The sequence below is a fragment of the Apteryx rowi genome, unplaced genomic scaffold (assembly GCF_003343035.1).
Source record: "Apteryx rowi isolate R43461 unplaced genomic scaffold, aptRow1 scaffold_341, whole genome shotgun sequence".
Classification (NCBI taxonomy): Eukaryota; Metazoa; Chordata; class Aves; order Apterygiformes; family Apterygidae; genus Apteryx; species Apteryx rowi.
In genome coordinates this window covers 13,306-33,751 of record NW_020449875.1, presented here as the reverse complement: position 1 = coordinate 33,751, position 20,446 = coordinate 13,306, and the positions used below count along the sequence as shown (strand labels likewise).

General features: G+C 39.1%; 1 protein-coding gene across 1 annotated transcript in view; it reads right to left on the bottom strand.

The window, feature by feature from the left end:
- LOC112969283 (transmembrane protein 117-like) overlaps positions 1-18,204 on the bottom strand; it is a 43,454-nt gene extending 25,250 nt beyond the window's left edge. The window contains exons 1-2 of the mRNA XM_026072428.1: positions 18,188-18,204; positions 16,527-16,686 (exon numbers count right to left, since the gene is read on the bottom strand). Of these exons, the coding sequence (XP_025928213.1) occupies positions 16,527-16,686; positions 18,188-18,204 (177 nt within the window). The remainder of the gene's footprint in view (positions 1-16,526; positions 16,687-18,187) is intronic.
- Positions 18,205-20,446: the final 2,242 nt, after the last annotated feature.

Below are 20,446 nucleotides of genomic sequence, written 5' to 3'. Positions count from 1 at the left end.
CCTCTTGTAGTCTTGATCAATATAAATTAAGTTTGATCAAGTCTGACAAAACTAGTACTTCTTAACAATGACTTAAAATGGCCAAACCTCTTAGAAGAGACTCAAAATAACAAATGCCACAAAAGGGGTAGGAATTACTGTCTCTTCCTAAAATGTTCATGATTTTTTCCCTACTCATTTTATCTGCATTTCACAATTTCATCTCTGAATTTTCCAGCAGTCAGCTGCCAATCTCCTTGCTTTGACTGCTGAGTCAAACTACAAAGAGTATCACTCATGACACTCTTGCAGATTTTGTAGCAACCACTTAAGAAGCTGGCAGTACTATTTCCTGTTTGGTAAACATATACAGTTCCACTATGTACTGTGTTACACCTAATTCTAGAAACCTAATTTTTTATTATGTATCCTAATTAGATCCCTGAAAATCTGGTTTCTCTTCCTTAGTCTAAATGCCTACTTAATAAAAGTAAGCAAAGCCCCAAGAAACAGTTTCTTTGACAGAATACTGAGTTATTCAAGGCTCTGCTACATAATTGGCTCTAATGACAAAATTCTATTCCCTTGAAAATAACACCAAAATCTTTCACTGATTTTACTGATGTAAACTCAATTACCAATCACATCTCTGATCTCTGAATCTCTACTTTTATGAGTATAATTCTGCACAAGCATTTCTACCAGAATGGGTTACATTTCGGAACTGGATCACTAAGGAAAACTGAGTTCATGTTCTTATCCCGAGTTTAACCTAATATTAATCTATAACTTCCCCATAAAATATATTAATTTTATATTTAGTTTTGTGATAGAACCTAGAGGCCCATCTATTCAGTATGCCAGTGTGATACAGTGTGAATATACAAAGATGGTTATCCCTTACCCAAGGGAATTTGTAGTTCAATTATTACCTTTTAAGACTCTCACTACTTTTCTGCATTTGTAATAACAACTGGTATCTTATAAATTAAACATACTGGCAATTGATACAGTAAGTAATTGCATTTGACAGATAATATTGTCCTGATAGGTAGTTCCCCTTAGCAATACACACTGAGGCATTCTGTACAGAACAAACGTAATTGCCTACATTTGTGTTGGGACACTTTGTGTAAATTTATGTAAACCAGCTCTGTATGGGGAATGAAAATGTGTTTTTTCAAATATTTTCAGTGTTCAAAGTTGCTTATACTTAAAAGTGCTGTGTAAAGGACAAGCAGTGTATTATTGCTGTAAAAATGTATGTGAAAATGAGGTTGAGAAATGATTACATGGAAGCAGCTACCTAATGATGTGGCTGAGACTCTGAGTGTCACCAGTATTAACTAAGCATCTTGCAGGCAAATTAACACAGTTGTGTCAAGCTGGATCCACTGCCTGAGAGTGGAGGCTAAAATTGAGCCAGGGTGTTATCTGGAGAGCTAGGAAGAGCTTCACCTCTGTCAATCTCCTGAAATGCAGCAGGTGAAGGGGGCACAGAGCCCTTCAAACACTGACTGTTCTTCTTTCTGAAACCCCCAACCACAGGAAGAAAGACCAAGAAAATTCTGTATGGGAAACCCTGGTGATTTTCTCCTCTCACAGTCCTTAGGTGCAACTTGTAAGTGCAAAAGGAAGAATGCAACAAATTATAGCAAGAGAGCCTTTTTGCTTTCTATTTTACTATGAAATGGCATTAGAGGAATAATTCATATAACCCATGTCACAGTGGCACCTGCTATCATTTTGACAGATGTCATATGGAACAGACAGAAATCATAGTGCTACTTACCATTAAGGTATGTCTGTGTATAAAATACAACTTTCATTTGCTTATAACTTTTCCAAATTTAAGCATGTGGGCTGAACTCAGTCCATGCCAGGTGTTTGCCTCAGGCTGTTTTTTTCTGTTTGGTTCTATGTTTCTGGTTTAGGTTTTTGAAATTTCAACTAGCACCATTCAGACACTTCTGAGCGTGAGACCAAGGAAAAATAAATTGCTTTGCCTACTGTAAAAAGCCTTATGCTTTGAAGTAAGTACATGCAGTTTAGCAAGGGAGTAACTTTGTGTCAGAGATGTGCCTTTTGCTTCCCTGTGAATATCTGCCCAAAACCGGAAGAGTTGTGAGGTGCCTTTGAAAAGTCTTAATTTTCACACTTGTGAGAGTTTACCTAAAGGTGCAAAACCAAATATTTTCACAAACTGTGTATCACTCAGTGTGCCTAAGTGTCTTTCAGCTCCTAGAGCTCATCAAATTATGAAAGTGTCACGCAGGAGAGCGAACAGCATCCTCCACTCCCCCTTTCCCTCCCACCCTCATTACTGCTTTTGACAGGACTCTGAGCTATTTCCAAAGAGGGACTGAGCCTGCACTGGTACAGAGGTTGAGGGGCTCAGAGACAGCCTTGCTATAATTACTAATCCCAACTACTCTGAGCTCAGATGGAGCTGGAAAACTGAGACTGAGTGCACAAGAGAAGATGAGGATGAGAAGACTTTGAACTCTAGGCCTGAATCTAGCAGGGAAACAGGGATCTAAGCCTGTTCCTCTTCCCTACCCATCAGCCCTCTCTGAGTCCAAGCTGGCAAGGTCTAAGGTCCAGCATATCCTTGTATAGTCACCCAGTTAAAGGAGGGATATGTCCACCTGGGCCAGCCTGTGAAGGGAAATAAGAGCAAGGAAAGACAGAATATAGGAAATGGGAAAATTAGAATAGGCTACACAAAGAGCCTGGGAGGAGTGGAGGAAATTGAATCAGGGCAAGAGCGTAGAGTCTTAGAAAGTATAGTGATGAGGAAGTAGTAAATTGAGAGTGGCTGGGTAAGAAAAATAGGACTGACTGGGGAGAGAGGGAAGGGAAAAAAGGAGAGATTGGGATTTGGACAGCGGGTCTAGAGCGGAGGATTAGGATTCTATGAGTGGAAAGACTTAGAAATGAGATGCTCAAAGACTCATATCTAGAATTGGATAAGAAGAATGGGACTGAACCAGGGATGAGGAAGACCGGAGCAGGAGCAGGGGCAGGGGCAGATGAGAGAAATACAGGCAGATAGTTTGGAAGTGTCAGGAAGGAAAAAGTCAAGTTTGGAGAAATGGGCAGAGTGAGTCTGTGTCTCTTTGCCTTTGGAGTACGGAGTGGCCATCCCGACTCCAGTTATCACCATCCTCTGCTGTTAACACAGATGTGAAGCCCACAGGCAAAGTATGTGTCTCCTCTTTCTTTTGAAGCAGCTCACAGGAAGAATAACCACATATTGGTATTAGCAGCTGGTTACCTCACATGCAAACATTTGTGCAGTGGAGCTACTGGTTCTAGTACGCTGATAGGCAGGACTTCCGGTTTCAAGGTTTCTATCTTTTTTTAAAACCTAAAGGAATTACACATACATAAAGGTCTGCATTAAAGGAACTGTCTTGAGGTTTCTAAGTTAAAGACTCATGAATTAGGAAATGACAAAGCTAAGGCTATCTGTACCATGTGCGTATGCATGATACAATTGTTATTTAGCTATATGATCACACACTGTTTGTTCCAGAGAACCCATCCCCTTTTCAGTGAACAGGACCTACCTGTTCTCATTATCATCAGCTGGAAACATAGTGAAAGAGACTCCTGTAGTTCTCCTACACTGCATCTATTACAGAAGCTGCAAGGTATATGGAAAGCAGGGCATAAGCCGAAGAGAAAAAAGCGGATGTGAAAACATTATCCCGCTGTTAAGGGAAGTCGCTGCTGTCAGGAAGGACTGAATTCTATCTACTCTGCTGTGACACTTCTCCGAGATACTAAGTGAATTATAAAACCAAACTGTTCACAGGCAGTTATAAATTGTGTGTTTGTCCTTTTTTTCTGGCACTGGTACATAGCACTACCTAGATAGGAGTGCCCTCTCTCCTTTGAGATCAGCTTAAAAAGCAATGAGTTATTTTTATGGAACCAAATATATGGCACAGTCATAGTCATCACTCAGAAACAAGCACATGGCAAAACATCAGTAGGAACATATCCATGGATCTCTGAGTCAGAGATTTCCCCAAAGACTGAAAGAGCAAATGCAGGAGTGAAGCATTGACTGCTGACTCTCTGGGGGAAAAATAAGCAACAGAGACACCCAGCCATCACAGAAAAGGACAAAGAAACACATGCACAATCAGAGAAGCCCTGCAAGTGAATGAAAAACTAGGCAAGGAAGTAAAGCAAAGAATAATTTTGGACTAAATTTTACATAAAGAAAGGCTTTAAACTATTAGCAAAGAAACTGCTTCCATAACCATTTGATTTCTACAAGGGAAATAGGGCTGTCATATAATAATAAATAAGATTACATCAAATAAATATGTGGCTCTGCTCCTAATGAAATAATATCCTCCCTCAATTAGCTAATTGCTCAGTTAAAAAATGAGTAATAATATAAATTTTCAAAATAATGTCCTCAGACATCTCAAACTAGGAATCCTTTGACTTTCATTTCTTTGTGCCTCAGTATAAAATGTGGACAATAATACTCCTGTTGTGAAGGCTATTGTGAAGATAAATACATTAATGCTGGAGAAGCCCTTAGGAACCACAGTGATGAGTGCCACAAAAAAAGCCCATGAGGAAATGAACAATTCCATCTTCATATTGAGGTTTCAATAGCGTGTGGTAAGTGAGCCCTAGGGCCACACACTGAACAAAAAGTATAAAACAAAATATTGAATAGCTGCTCATTAAGTGAGCGCCATTCATCCAGTGCAGCAAGTGAGACAGAGGTCCCGTGGAAAAATGGGATGTGAATAGATAATTAAAGATTGTATCATAATGCATATACATGATGCCAACGGGGGTGAAAAGTTTATACAAGTGACCTTAATTCTGTCATTTCTTAACTTCTGAATGTAAGAATCTGCAGCCTCAGTAGCGTTGTTTCATTTTAACACTATTTTTCTATGTGTAACTGTATTTGTGTTTGCTTAAATTTTCACGTGCTCATTTCTGATGTTAGCCTTGTTTGTGCGATGCTTTTCTTTGTCTCATCCCCTGGACTTGGAACACATTGTCTAGATATGCAAATCTTTGCAGCCTGACCTTGATGAATAGTAGGAATTTGTATAATTTAGATTAGTGCTGTAATTGTTTGGCCTAGATGCCAGAAACATCCCCAAGGGTATTTAACATTCATTCAGAAGACGTGGCTGTTGCTTCGCAACTTAAGGTCAGGACAAAGGTACCTTGTAGCCAAGAGAGATTCTGCTGATCTCGCCCAGGGAGCAGCAGCTGCAGGCGGCTGGTGCAGCATGAAACAGCCTGAGTTCAGAAACGCTACAGAGGTTGGGTGCATACAGCAGCCTTTTCCAACTGATAGTCTGTAGAACCGAACCAGATCGAACGAAAGTAATCAAAAAAGTACTCTTGTGGACTTAGATAGGACAAAACCACTCCCTATTACTGCCCCTAACACTGGCTGCCTGATAAAGCAGATCACTTCTTTTTTGTTCTGCCACCTAGTCCTACACAGATTACACGCTGTACAAGGTATCACTGTTGCTGTTGAGGATTGTTTGCTTCTCTGCTTTGGGCATCCAGTTCTGAGATGGAATGAAATTTAATTATAACCTTGATGTGTGCTGCGTATTGTATATTGTCAAGCACAAACACCACCTGAGAGAAACTAAAAGCAAAGAGCCATCCAAGAAGGATTGCAAGATTATATTCTTAAATCCATAGCAAGATACATTAGAAGAGATGCACACTTTTTTCTCATTTTCATCTACAGGCAGTGGAATGGGTTACCTAGCCACAAATTTCTATCTTTTAATTCCTCACGCAGTACCTGATGTGGGAAACAATATCATAACAGAACTCACTGAGAACTGATGCAGAGTGAGAGAGAAGCTGATTTTGTATGGCAGGAAGAGCTGGAATGTCTCTCCTAAAAGACTGTTTAAAATCACTGTCCAAAATGATCAGTACCAGTCAGAACGGCTCTAGTACAGTGTTCTGGATTTCCATCACATAATTAATGCTGATGGGGGTGCAATCCATAAACGCTGACGACATGACTCTGTAAGCTTCTAAGCTTGTTGAAGAAGAGATAGAAACTAAGTTGGCCAAGGCAGGATAAAGGCTTCTTGGAGGTGTATGCCAAATGGTGGCAGCAGAAAAGCAGCTCCACCAGGTTTGTGTCACTGAAACCAAGCGAGCACCTCTGGCCCAGGAATGGGGCTCTAGCACTAGGGTCTCTCCTCTGTGCTTGCCTTTCCCCTACCTCCATGCCACTGCTGAGCTATACTGTATTGCTGGCTGGAGGGAGAAAAATTCAGATATCAAGTCAGCCTCACATCCTTCCCCTGCTTCTGTGCTACTCTGTACTCCTGGAATGGCCAGCTGCTACCACGGCCTTTCCTCCGAGGCAGGGAAACGACTCAGCCACAGCTGCTTCACGCTGAAGGTGGCTGAACATGGAGCTGCAGCCAGGGCTGTGGGGCCTGGGTGCGTCTCCCCCTTACGGCCCCAGTTAGTGCTTCAAACCACATCCAGCAACCTGCAGCCCGAGGACATGGATTATCTTGCTTAGAGCCAGTCCTGAAAGTGGCTCTTTAACACTTACCCTATCTTTCTCCAGGGACAAGTAGCTGTTGATTCAGTCCCTGCTGCAGCCTAGTACAAAGGCCCTGACAGCTCCACGCTGCATTGGTTTATAATGGATAGCCCCCACCATGCTTGTGGCTGCACTCTCTGCTAGTGGCGCGGGAAAGGAAGGCATATGGAGCAAGCTATACACATTATATACTACCTGAGGCTTCGCTGCTTTGGCTTTAGAGGCAACAAAGCAAGGTCAGCATTACTAGCTACTGCACCAATCACACCACTGGGGAAGGGAGATGAAAAGTATAGCTCTTTCCCAGTTTGAATAACATCTTTTTTATCTCTGTTCATTCAATTTCAACAATAGTGATGATGTGTTAGTACACCTACAACACAGGTTGGCTCATGCAGGGCTCTAAGGAATCTTAATGAAAAAAACGATATTACGAATACTAAGTACTACTAGGAAGAGACAGAGAAGGGGTTAATTATTTGTGGATCAGCCAAGACTTAGCATAGTCCAAACACAGCTGCAGTCCGCTACTGAGACTATCTGGAAGACTCTATAGGCGTGTTGATTTAGTTGCTTCACTCCTCCAGTGGGAAAAACAGATTCACAGTGTGTCATGCAATGCTTGTCCCCAGTCTAACTGTCAGATCTCTAAGTGTTATACTGAGGAATCTGTTCTCCCTAACGAGCACTACAGGACAGCCAGGCAAACACGGTCCAATTCTAGAGGAGAGAAACTTTAAGCTCTTTTTTGCTTCTGACCTGTAGGAGACTAGAAGCCTTGCTGAATTAAGGATGCTATTGTACAACACCTGGGATCCATGGGGACATGTCTCCAAATGCAATACAGCTGAGTAACTAAATGTTAGTTTGAAGCCAGAAATCACTGCAACTATAACTTCAAATCACTATATAACACTAGGGAAAACTTTCCCTCCTCCATATGGTGTGAGAATGAATTACCTATTGATGGGCATGATACAGTCTGACTATAACAGGTGCAAAAATACCTAACGTAATCATTATCTCAAGACACTTAGTGATTAACTACATACATCCCCTTTGTAATACCAAAAAAAAGGACAACAGCTTTATTGTGCCTTAGAAGAACTCAAAGGCAACAAAAAAAAGCACGTCTTTTGCTTAATGTCTCATATAATGGCCTTCAAACTTTCTAAGGAAGTACAAACAACTGCCATTTAATCAGCTTAGCAGAAATGCACTCAGATCAGGAACATCAGGCATGTTCTTGTTGCTGTTCCACTCTAAGGTCTGATTAAAAGCAATCAAGTCATTTTTGCCCCTCCTCTTTACTTGCATTCAGTACTGTTGCTAAGTGGATCTGCATGCCCAGATAGTACCTGTCAGTAAGTCATCTAAATTCAGTGGTCCACATATCTAAATGTAAAATACGGACAGGCATGAAACTATCTTAAGGTAACACTCTATTTACAGATGACAAGCTGAGGTTTATCTTTCTGTTTTTATTTATGTGGGTTCACTAACAAATTGCATGCAGTTCTACCAGTTAAAAAACAGCTGAATCAGTTCAATCACATTTCAGATTTTTCACTTTGGCATAAAAACCTGTGTAACAACTGTCACTGCAAAGCAGATTTCTACAAGCAAATAATATATTCCTGAACATTGTTGTGGAGAGTTGAAATTATCTGAATGTCATCATTACTGTTATATCAACATATATCACTACAGTGGAATTTTAAACAAAGCAGTTATCATCTGACATAGATCCCACAGCAATGAAGCTTATCACATGCTGATGATAGTAGAATCTGTGGAAAGACTCTTTTTCAATCAGAGATGAAATGGTGCTGTGAAGTAGCTGCCAACAATATGTAACTTTTCTTGTTCCTAGAATTTCACTCTTCTGTGCATTTGGGCAATAACAGTGGTTTCAGAGGGGCAGGTTTGCGTTTGGAGAACTGCTCCACTATGTAAGGCAAATATCTGAACTGTAATAGAATGGCCTCAGCATCACATACATGGCACATACCCAGTGACAGGGTAAAAGGGAATGACTCTGACAAATGAGAAGCTTTTTGAGTTAATTCATTTTGTGTGTATTCATATCAGAGTAATACAAGACGTACCAGCTGGGACTGGTGCCTGATTATGCCAGAATCCACACCAAGTCAGACAGGATCCTTTTCTGAACACCTTAGGGGCTAAGCAGGCAAGTCAGACAACCAGTGAAAGAAAAGAATATTAGTTGTTCCTTTTTAGCAAATGGGGAATTGAATCACAAAGCTAAAAAAAAGGCCAAGCCTGGAACTGGTATAAATTTGTCACAGTACTATGCAGGTCAGCACAAATGTACCAAGTTACAGCAGCTGAAGTAGAGTCTGCAATTGAATCTGTAATGCCCAAGAGAAATACAATGCATTCAAGCAAGATTTAACCATCCTCAACTGGCGCAAAAGGAGGAAACGGTCTTAAAAACACTGTACTTTGCATGTCTTGTTTGACAAAATCCACAGCATAAAATGATGGTACTACTCATCAAACTAGACAAGCACAGATTGAAAACACTGCAATGTAAACCACACAGCTCATTAAAAAGGTAGGGTATATAATGTGCAATGAGGAACAAAATACACGCACCTTTTCCCAGAGGAAAATGATTTTGCTTATCGTTTTCTTAGTCCCAAAGAAAATGAAAGAGTTGAAGACGCAAACTGCACTTTATAATGGGGTCTGGGCAGGTGGAGAGGGAAAGTTTCAGGGATTTTCAAAAGGAATTTATACACCCACCTGATCGTCAAAAATATTCCATCATAAACTTTGGGGTTATAATTACACATATTAATGCAGTACCTTTGCCCCCTCTCTTCAACATCCATTTATATAAATAGAGAACACAACAATGTGAAGAAGCAGATGGGAAGAAGGTGTGGAGGGACCATGCACAGGTTACTCAGAGTTCACACAGGCAAACTCTCCTTTCCTTGCTTACCTGCTAGGAAAGGGTCAGTTTCACTCTATAGGACTCTGACTCGATTTTTAACTGCTCAAACCTGAGCTGTTAAATGGGCCATTTCTGGGACCACACTAACCCATCCCTCTCAGTACACGATAGCTAGGAAATAACCCACTCCTTTGATACCAGTCATAGACAGAAGTTACAGGAAAGCTGACAGAAGACAGATGTCTGATGGGATGAAGAAGGAACTCAGGAGAGCTACTGTTCTGGAAAGTTCAAAATAGCAAGGAGTAAGACTTGACCCAAAAAACCTCAGAGACTTAGGGAGATAAAATAAGCACTTTGAGACTAAGATATTTAATGCAGATATAAACGCAACAGTAGCAGCTGGGGAGGCACATGCAAGCAAAGCAGCAATTCTAGGATGCGCAAGAAAGGCCTGTGACTGAAGCAGTGGAAAGAAATGCCATGGTACCAATAATGCCATGAGAAACATTATCAACATGTTAAACAGTGTTTAGGAATGTATTCAAGCCTGTCACTTGAATTCATATTAGGTACAAACGAAGGGAAGCTGTAAATCAAGAGATGTTCCGTTCTAGTCTTTCTAATTTGCTTTTATTTTTCAGTATTATTTGTGCAATGTTTTACCTGAATGCTAATAAGGAACACTTCCATGCTCCGTAGAAAGATGGGGATGTAGGGCGGATGTATGAAGAGGGGAAACTCTTTCCTATATAGGAGACTTTGAAGGAAGGAAAATCTATTACCTTCTATAGAAAAGTTTCTCCCACTCACTCCTAGACTTACTCCCAAACTGAGTTACCTCACTTCAGCTTGTCCCCATTTCTTTCAGGGATCCTGCAGGCCACGAGAAGTCCAGTACCGCAGAGCCACCCTCACAATAGGGCTCTTCGGCAAACACTGCACAATTAACAGCCTGTCTGCAAAGTACGTACTCATTTTTGTACTGCTGTTTGGCAGGCATGTCTAAAATTTGCTCATGAAGAGCAATGTACACTAGGCTGGATAAAACATAGTTGTTTGAAACAAATGTTTTAGTATCCATAATTTCTGAAAAATATAGCCCAGAGTTTATGGTTCCTCACTGAAAAATTCTGCTGTATGGTAACGGCTAGGGACATCAGTAAGAGAACTGTCAATTTTTTTAAAGGTGCATTCCCATCTGTTTGATCCCTCTGAAAAAGCTGCCACCAGACACCTGCACTTACGTTTACATCCTCCTCTTGAAAGAGAATTAGTATATGAAAATAAAACGTAATAACCTCTCACATACAGAAGGCCTAAATGTCAGAGACGGTCCAAAAGTTGTTTACTAGCTTCACTAATACAGATGTTTCTTAGAGGTTATGGCTCATGTTTGCTCATTTTCTTGTGTTTTCAAATGTTACAAAATCCAATAAAGGCATGATGGAAAGTACCTGACATTCAAGTACTCACTCCTTCAAAAGTTTTCATGCTGAATGGGAGGTTTTTAGAAGGACATTTTCTGAAACCAGCTCCGAACAAACAAAATGCAGATTGGGAAAGAAGCATATTAAAGACAGACTGACAAAAAGGGTGATCTTTTTTCTGGGATCTTCATTCAAACTTTGGTAATTGTCTTGGAAAAAACTATACATTGGCACTTTTTGCTGTTGCTTGTTAGGAAACAGGGAAATACGTATACCATTCTTGAACCAAATGTACAACTGAGAGGACCTATTCTGAAACAAATGACAAATTATTTTGGTTTGTATTTCCTGCTTTGTCTAACAAAAAAAAAATCATCCCTTTCTTATCCGTTTCAAAGGAATGCTACTATACTTGTGTATTCTGCTTAAAGTGTAAATCAGGATTCTCTTCTCATTTATACAGGTGTAAATTTATAGGTGTAAATTAATTCTATCAAATTACTGAGTGTAAAGCCAGTTAAAAGTCACAGGCAGATTAGGTTTGCAAAGTTAAATAGATTTTCCAAAAAAAAAAGCCCTCTAAAAATCAAGTTCTTACCCACTTTGTGTGGACAGGACAATACTTCTATGCTATCTTCTACTTTAACTATCCAAGAAAATCAACATCTTCTTGTCTGCACTTGACATTGTCATTGGCGGTGTTTTTTTAATGTACTCACACATTGCACTAGATTTTAATTAAAGCAGCCTGTCCACCAGTGTAAAGCCAGAGTAACTCAAAATAAACTGTTCCTGCTTTAAGTAACAGTAGACAAGACAAGAGTCTGTTCCATTTTGCTGATAAAGGATCTGTCTTATTGCTTGATAATGACATACACAAAACTTAACATTATAAAGTAGCAACTTAAACTATTTTTCAGTGAAATATGAAGAATTAAAAGAAAAGAACATGGGAGAGTATAAGTACAGATTTTTTTTTCAACCTTCTAATTCTCTTTTAACACCCTACTGAAGCTAGAATATCAGATATACCGCAGAAAAAAGAAAGTGACAGGTTACTCATTAAAGATACTGATTATCAACTGCAGCAGCAAGAAGCAGTCTGCAAATGGTTACGTGTTACAGCCATTTACATATAAAATATTATGAAAAATACATTTGCAAAATGTATATTATTAAAATCTCTTAATCTACAGATATCCTATAACTATATAAACAGATTCATCACTAGTCATAAGGAATGTTGTTAATTATCTAACTCTGTTTGACTTTAATTATTTTCAAATTCTCTAGAGGGCAAAATGCTATTGTGCCTATTTACAACAGCATTTCCACTTGATATTAATGGGATTATTTTAGTAGTTCAGTTTTAGATTCATGAACTGCAGCTTTTTCAAAGGATCTTATAAATAAACACTCCCTGACTTATGTCTATTCCACTCAACTGCTTCAGAATTTATTTTGATTTATTATTTACTGAAGAATTTATTATTTTATAATACTGAAGAATTTATTATTTTACTGAAGAATAAATTCTCCTTTTGGAATCAAATAGCATTCTTAGGTAGCTTTTAAATCCTTAGACATTATATCTCTCTGTACCATCAGATTAAAAGTTGCAGTCAGTCATAAAAAGTGCAAGAATTTACACCATGGAATTTGCAAAGTGCTCAGCAAGGCAGCTACAGCATGTAACTCCACAGAGATGCTGAAAAACTCCACAGTCTTCCAGAAGTCTGTGGAAATCTGTAAATACTCACAAAAGACACAACAGGGATGAAACAATTCATCTCCTCTGGACACACATGATTTAATAATCCAGCCACTCCAGACTCCTACCCATTAGCAAACTCACTAAGAACATGACGCCAGGAAAAAAAGGAAGCAGTACATGGACTAATGCATGATCTACTGCCTACTTGCTCAACTAGAGGTCTTTGGAATCTGGAATTATAGACTTTTTCATACTTACTGCTTTAATTAACATCTTTTCCATTAACATCTTTGACAAACAGAACTGATAATGTGAAATTTTCATTACAATAATAAAAACGAAAGAAGTTAAACTACATGAAAATAGCATTGCTACATATCCAGCTTTAATTAATGTGTGGTCCTGCACTCAAACTGAAATTGAGACCAAAGATAGAATGATGCCCATGTAGAGCAGTGAATGCTATAGATACCTGGAGTGTACCTATGGGGGCATCTTGGCATCTCAATTATCAAGGCAGGCACAAATAAGCAGACTGTGAATATAACCAACTTCATCGCCTTCAGTGTATAGAGAAAAATAACACATTTGAAGGGCTATTTTTTTCTTATTATAAGCAAACAGATCTCCCTTAAAAGTAACTAATGTTTACTTGCAACAGACTGAATCCGGTCTTTTGGTTTTCTGAGGGAAAATATGAAACCTCTTTCTTTAAAAAAATCAGTGTTTATATTCACATTGGATAAAATGTCCTGGGAACTAGGACTGGAACCGAGGACACTGCCTTGCCTGTCAGACATCCTAACCTGTGTGTGTGTCATCTCTGATACATGGTCCTAGCCCCAGTGAAACTTGAATTCCTTTCACACAGTGGCCAGGCAGTAGTGGGAAGAGTGGAAAATGCCCTACTCACAAGTGTCAGACAGGCTCTGAAGAAGTCTCCTGGGTAAAACACTAGCAGTGAAATGCTGCTTTGGCTGTTTGCCCAGCTGTGGCAATAGCTTAGCAGGCTCCCTGCAGAGATGCTGTTCTGGACTCAAGCATCCATGTGCCACCCTTAACCTTTTTTTGGGGTCTAGCTTGAGGGATGGCTTCCTCTGAGCTAGCCATGTTGGCTCTGCTTATTCTCAATAGAGAGAAATGTGCACCTCTAGGGCATGTTGCATCTCATCCTACTGTAGATGTTTAGAACAGTGCTGATGAACGGCACCTCAGCCACACCTCTACCTCTTCATTGACTGTAAAGGCACAGTGATTAAAATCAGGTGGAGATGTCCACACAGCAGACATCTAAAATAGGTACTCAAGGTCTCTTTACCTTCTCTCCAAGGATGGTGAGCTGATCACCAACGGTGAGTGATGTGTCACAGTGAGATCGGCAGAAGAGGTAGGAACATAGCCTGATTCATAAGCCAGCCACACTGTCTGTGAGGTCCTACTTAAGTCCTGCAGCCTCCTCCATGATTTGTTTTCTTGGATTCTCTTAATATTTCTGTGGCTATGACTTTCACATTTATATTTCAGTCACTGGTCTTGTCTCTGACTCTCTCTCTGACTCGTCCCCTAAATACTCAGTTTACCACTCAGGCTGAAGGAGCCTTTGCACACTAAAAGGAGAATGTGGCTGAGAGGCAGCAGAGTTTCTTGCAGGATGGAAACCAAAGTAAAAATAGTGCATATACCCTTAAGCATCGCTCATGTATAACTATCTGTATAAGTTTCACCTGCCTGTGTTCTCTTCACAGGTCTGTCTGCCTTATGACTAATTGAAAAAAGGTAGCTCTTCAGGGCAGGGACTTCTCAGTCCTTTATTTGTTTTTTACACTCTACACAGGGCTTAGATAAATATTAAATTCTAGTAATACTAGGCAGGCAAAGCAGTCCTTTACAATTACGTAATTATTTTTCACAGCATTGAGAATGGCTTTCCAACTGAACTGTTTTTGTCTTCTTGCTATACACAGTCATTTTTGCAGTATTAATGCTACCACTTGAATGGACAGAAAATGTCTGTACTGCATTTAACTCAAAAATTAGATTAAATTTCATCCGTGCTCTTAGTTAACGTCAGTCTCAAACTGAAATTGTAGCACTTAATCCCAAAAGTCTTTTTTGCTAATTTTACCATTTTGTTGTTAAAGCTTGTTAAGTCTGGAAAAATTCTATGAAACAGGCAACGCTATTAAAAAGAATTCATACAAACATTTAATTCTAAAGTATACTTCTACTTCAGTCAAAAGATCATGATTCTGATAGAGGTTTTTATTTGCGATTTAATATGTTGCATTCTCAACTTGATTTTCAGTGGCAATGCAATGATGCTAGAACTACACTTTAAATAAAACATGCCAACTTAGTTGCACGTTCCAAATAAATAGCTTAAAATAAATAACTCCATCACATAAACATCCATCAAAAATGCAATTAAAAAGAGCCTCTCACTTTGTGTTGTAAAAATATGAAATAGTACTCAGGACAGGCTGTTTCAAATGAAATTCTTCCCTACATGCAGCAGCTCCAAGGTCAAAGTACTGTGACTGCATTTTTCAAAGTCGAAAGGATGATTTAATAATTATTTGGTATCAAGACAACTCTGTTTCTCTACCTGGTATACAATATAAAATTCAGCATAGCTTGATATATTGTGCATTTTCATTCACGCTTTCATTACAGCCCTTGAAGTACAATAATTTATTATACATTCTCTTGAATCTTTTTGAAACACCAAGAGAAATGTGAAATGCAAAGGGAGAGAAAAGAAAGCACCAGAAAGCTCATTAGAAATTGAAACTGAATTCTGTTTCCTAACCTCCTCCTAATCATGGACAGCAGTGAAGACTAAACAGTGGTGGCCACTGGAAAATCAAATGGAACTATAGGACTTTTTACTGCTTTAATGTCCTAGTACAGAGGTGATAAATTCTGAGTGCCATTACAGTTTCACCTCTATGACAATTACTCAAGCAGTAGATATCTCAGTAAAGAGAACAAGGTGTCTCTCAGAAATAGTCTTTGCTGGTAGACTTAGTTAATATTTGAGAGAGAAGGTCCCAGCAGTTCTTCTCAAATTCCTACTAAACTTCAATTTAACATTCTAACACTTCTAGGACTAATAGTAAAAATCACTCAGGCCTTTGACATTACTTTTACTTCTCTCAGCCCAAATGGCCTAATTCTTCACAGAGTAATAGGTGAGTTATTCACACAAAATTCAAACCACAGACAAATGCAAAGGATAGGGCACAGCATCATATGAAGGAAGTGTTTGGCCATATACTTGTGACCTAAACCCCTTACTTAACAGCTAGATTCAAAGGAGCAGACATCAGGCAGACTATATGGAATTATCTCCCTAGTTACCCTCCCTGGCAGAAGACATTACAGTAGACGGATCTGTCACAAACAAAGTAAAAAAAAATGTTTATGTGAAAGTAGAAAGTGGAATCTCAATAGCAAATATGAACTTTCATCTATTTAAATGCTTTCTTGTATTGTATGTATATCAAATATTGTAAATCTTTGAAATATGGGAAGTATTTGTCTTTGTTTTGCTGGATTTCTCTCATCTGCCTAACAGATGCTTTTAATTTACAAAACAACTAGCTTCTTTTTCTTTTTCCAATGTCACGTTTGCAGAAAATGCCTTCCAATTTGGAAAGTCATTAAGTTCTTACCTGATAGTCTAAGGAAAGAAATCAGAGATATTTTCACAAAGAAAGGCCAACTGGATTTTTGCAAAGTCCCTGACAATGGTGTTATAAAATTTTCTAATAATAGTGATTGCAAACGAAATATTTATTTACCTGTGTGAAGTTTTAGCTAAACAGTATTTGCTCTAGTGAAAACAGAATGACTAGGCAGCCTCAGCAGCTTGAATGAAACATTAGCACAGTGTACCTGCATGACAATGAGAAGGTCAAACACTAGGATGAAAGAAGCCAAGAAGGCTCTTGAGACCTCATCACTTGGCAGAAATCCACGATTCAACTTGTCCCAGCTGATCCAGTCAGTTGTGATGACAAGCACAACTACAGAGGTCAGAGTAAACAGAACCGTCCTGCAAGGGAAAAAAAAATAGTTCAGAGAGCATACTGTAGTAATGAAGATATATCATGCTATTTTATCTATCTTCTAATGGTCAGCTGGTGCTTTATCAGTACTTTTCAGCTGATGAAAGGAGATTGAAGAAAATTAAGCGTACAAATAAATCATTTAATTCAAAATAGGAAAGCAGTCAGCTGTATCCACAGTAAAAAGAAATTTACTGGCTATTACTAAGCATGTTGGGATATATTGCTCTTGTTCTTCATTCCATTTTTTTCATTTATGATGCAAACCTGTTAAGTAAAATAAAGGAGAATTAAGCTATAATAATATGACAAAGACTATGCCAAATTCAAATGAATAATTTGAGGGAACATTTTTTAAGGCACCAAAGGACATTAGGATCCAACTCTTTGGAAAAATCTTTTCTCAGCTGTAGGAGCTATGATACATTAACAGTGAAGGCTAATTTTTATATAAAAATACATGTCTGTATGAAAGAAATTTTCATTGTACTAAAATTAGTCTTTAGTATGTTTTGTGGGCTGTAGAAAGACTTTGCTTTGTGTCTCTTAACATGTCTTTTGTACGAGTTTTCAATACATCTTATGGAATTTCTGATAAGTCAGTGAACAGTGAATTAAAAAAGTAATAATGCCTACATATGAAGGCTAAGAATATTCCAGAAGACACATTTGGCTAATTCATATAATTTTGCCGTATGGTATTGAAATAAAAATCTTTCTGAGCTGTTATAAATAGTTCTGCATAATTTCCAGCAGCATTTTGGCAGTATCTTTCAGTTCCACAGAAGCAGGCAAATTTAGCTGGTGATTTGAGGGGGAGCAAGGCTTCTCCCAGTAGCCCTTGCTGTCAGCAAATACGTGTTATAATAGGGGCATATCAATGTCTGAATGCATACATACAACTGAATAATTGTGGTACTTTGGAGTTTGTTCTACAGCAATGAAGTCTCATTCTCTTCAGCTACAGAAGACTGTAAAACAATGTGAAGAATATTTCCTATGATACTTCCAAATAGGACAAATACTTAATCAGAGTAAAAGAAAAATCTGTACACCTGTAGTCACAGACTACCAGTCTGTAAGCATTTATTATTATATATCAATCTTGGCTGTGTCTGTGTGAAGGAAAAAGCACAAACATGCACATAAGCAGTAGTGTACACATTTGGACTCCTAAACTTCATTCTTCTGTGGCATGATGGACTGTTTTCTTCAAGGGACAGAAAAGGACTTGATTGCTACTACCTTTACCTTATTATCTAAATTGTACATTTATTTTTATTTTTAATAAATAAATTCAGTTATATTCAACACTGTGGTTGGCACCATAACACAGTATCCCTTGAATGCATTATCAACAACGGGGTCAGAAAAAAAATGAATGAGGCATATTAGGCTTAATTAGAGCTAAGCAGGATTCAAGCCTGCTTATCCCCAAAACATTTGCTTAGCTACCATCTAATCTGTCAGTACCTAAAGCGGACAAACCTTTTCAAAGGCTCCATTTTGGCACATACCCAGAATGGCTTACTTTGGAAAGACAAATCATTATGGTCCTTCTGTAATGCATATAGTCTCCTGAGACCCACAAAGGCAGCTTTTCCCCACTTATGTTGCCTTGATATATGAAATTCACATGGAGACAGATGCTCCCACTTTAGCTGAAAAGAAGGGACCTTTCTGCAGAAAGAACACTGTCCTCAGCACTTCTCTACTGACTGGTGTAGGCTGTTCTTGGTGCTGAGCTCACTGATTTCCTTAGCTCCCATTCTGAGGCACTCACGTCTCAGTGAGTGAGTTTAGAAATGTAATTCAAGGCTGCATAGTTTGCTATGGGAACCATGCACCCAGAAGTTATGCTCAACACTGCTCTGCTTCAGACTTCTTGAATTATGCATTTGTGTTTTGGGGCCAGAGTTCAAAGCATTTAAGGTCAGACTTTGGTATGTATGCATGCATAGGCTTACACATATTTTTATGCATGCTTCATCTGCAGACATGCAAAGACCAATGTCTATGCTAAGCTCTGATTTCCATAAGGAAATGCATATGCACTAAAAAACCTGTGCTTCTTTATTCATTCTTAAATGTCAAATAGGGAGGTAAGAAAGCAGTAAATGGACTGCTAATAGAATAAGCAGATGTGAGAGCAATGATAATAGTTAGAAATAGACATTCAAAATGTTTGCATTAAACAGCACAATTAGTGCTTAGTTGTATTTTTGACCTGTAATCTGGAACAGAGCAAAATATTCAATACATGCTTTTGTGGTTATTATAAACCAAATTTGTCTGGGTTACAGTTCAATGCATTTCTTGTGAAAGTAGAGTATTGCCCCAGTATCATGGGGATTAAGACAAGAAACTGAGGATTTAGTTTAACTTGACATAAATTGTATCAGATGACACCACTGTGAACTACCCTGCAATATCCTGGCCAGTGTAGTTTGCCCTTTATTCTGCAATGCACATTACTGAGAAAGAGCTACACCATTAAACTATTCGCAGCAGTGCTGGCAAGATCTCTCCAGCTTCTGCTTAAGAAAGGGCTATGAGGGGAAAGGCAAGAGAGGATTGACTCTTTTCTGTACCAGACATTAAGAAATGCAACTCCTTTCTGTACTTTACAGAGGAAATGCCCTTTCATATTTCACTTCCAATTCTAGTTTGCTGTATTGAATGATTATGTGCGTTGGGCACCTATTCAGCTGTGATAACACACGTTTTACAGCCTAGCCTATGCTCTTCAAGATACAAGGTTGCTATGAAGAATAAAAATAAACAATGCCTAAAAAAACATGGCCCAGGCCAATTGCACAGTGAGAAATAAAAATTATTAGGTAGGCCCAGAAAAGTCAATACGATGATTATCACCACCAGTGATGGTCTAAAACCCCCTGTTCTACACTGAACTAAGTGACCGCTTGGAGAGAGGGACTTTTTACTGCTAGGCACCTCTCAAGAACCAGATAGCTTTATCTCCATAATCTTTGGTAGCTAGGACTGAGTTTGGTCTTAAATATCTCAAACCAAGTCATCTATGCCAAAATGAATTCACACTGCTGGCCCTCGTTTGCCAGTAGTTCATTAATTCTGTCCTCACACACTGTGTAAGGGCCAAACTAGATGTCTTTACCTTCCCACAACAGCCCTTTCTTGAACCATAAGCCTTGATCACATCGACCAACCACTCAGTACCTATCACCCAGCACATTCTATGCTATGAGAGGTTGTGCACAACCAGAGCCAGAAGCTTAGGCAGGTCTTTGTCACTGGGGGTGCTGCAGACAATCTCTCATGGCAGACAGGGTCATAGTTTCTATCTTGCACTCTTTATTATGTAGGAAAGCCATTTCTGGAGAAGACAGGTCAGCATCCAGTGATGACACCACATCTTCCTCTACACTACAACATTTTCTTGTTGTATCCATTGCCAGAATCCTCCCCAGAAGATGTTTCTGCTCCCACTCTCCAGGCCTATTTCATGGGTGACATAACCCAATAGTGGCAGAAGTAAAGATGACTTTTCCCATTGCTTCCAGGAAGGCCTGGCTTGTTTCACCTTCCAAGTGGTAGGGACAGCTTGAAACACTCAACCTCCTGTGATATCAGGAGCAGGAGCTGCCTTCCAGCGTGCTGGATGCAACAACTGTGTTAACAAAACAAAATTCCCAAAGGAATTTCATAAGCTCAGTCTGGCAGTGAAGGCTCTCAAAATCCTGCAGATTCCCTTGTGATCTTGTTTTG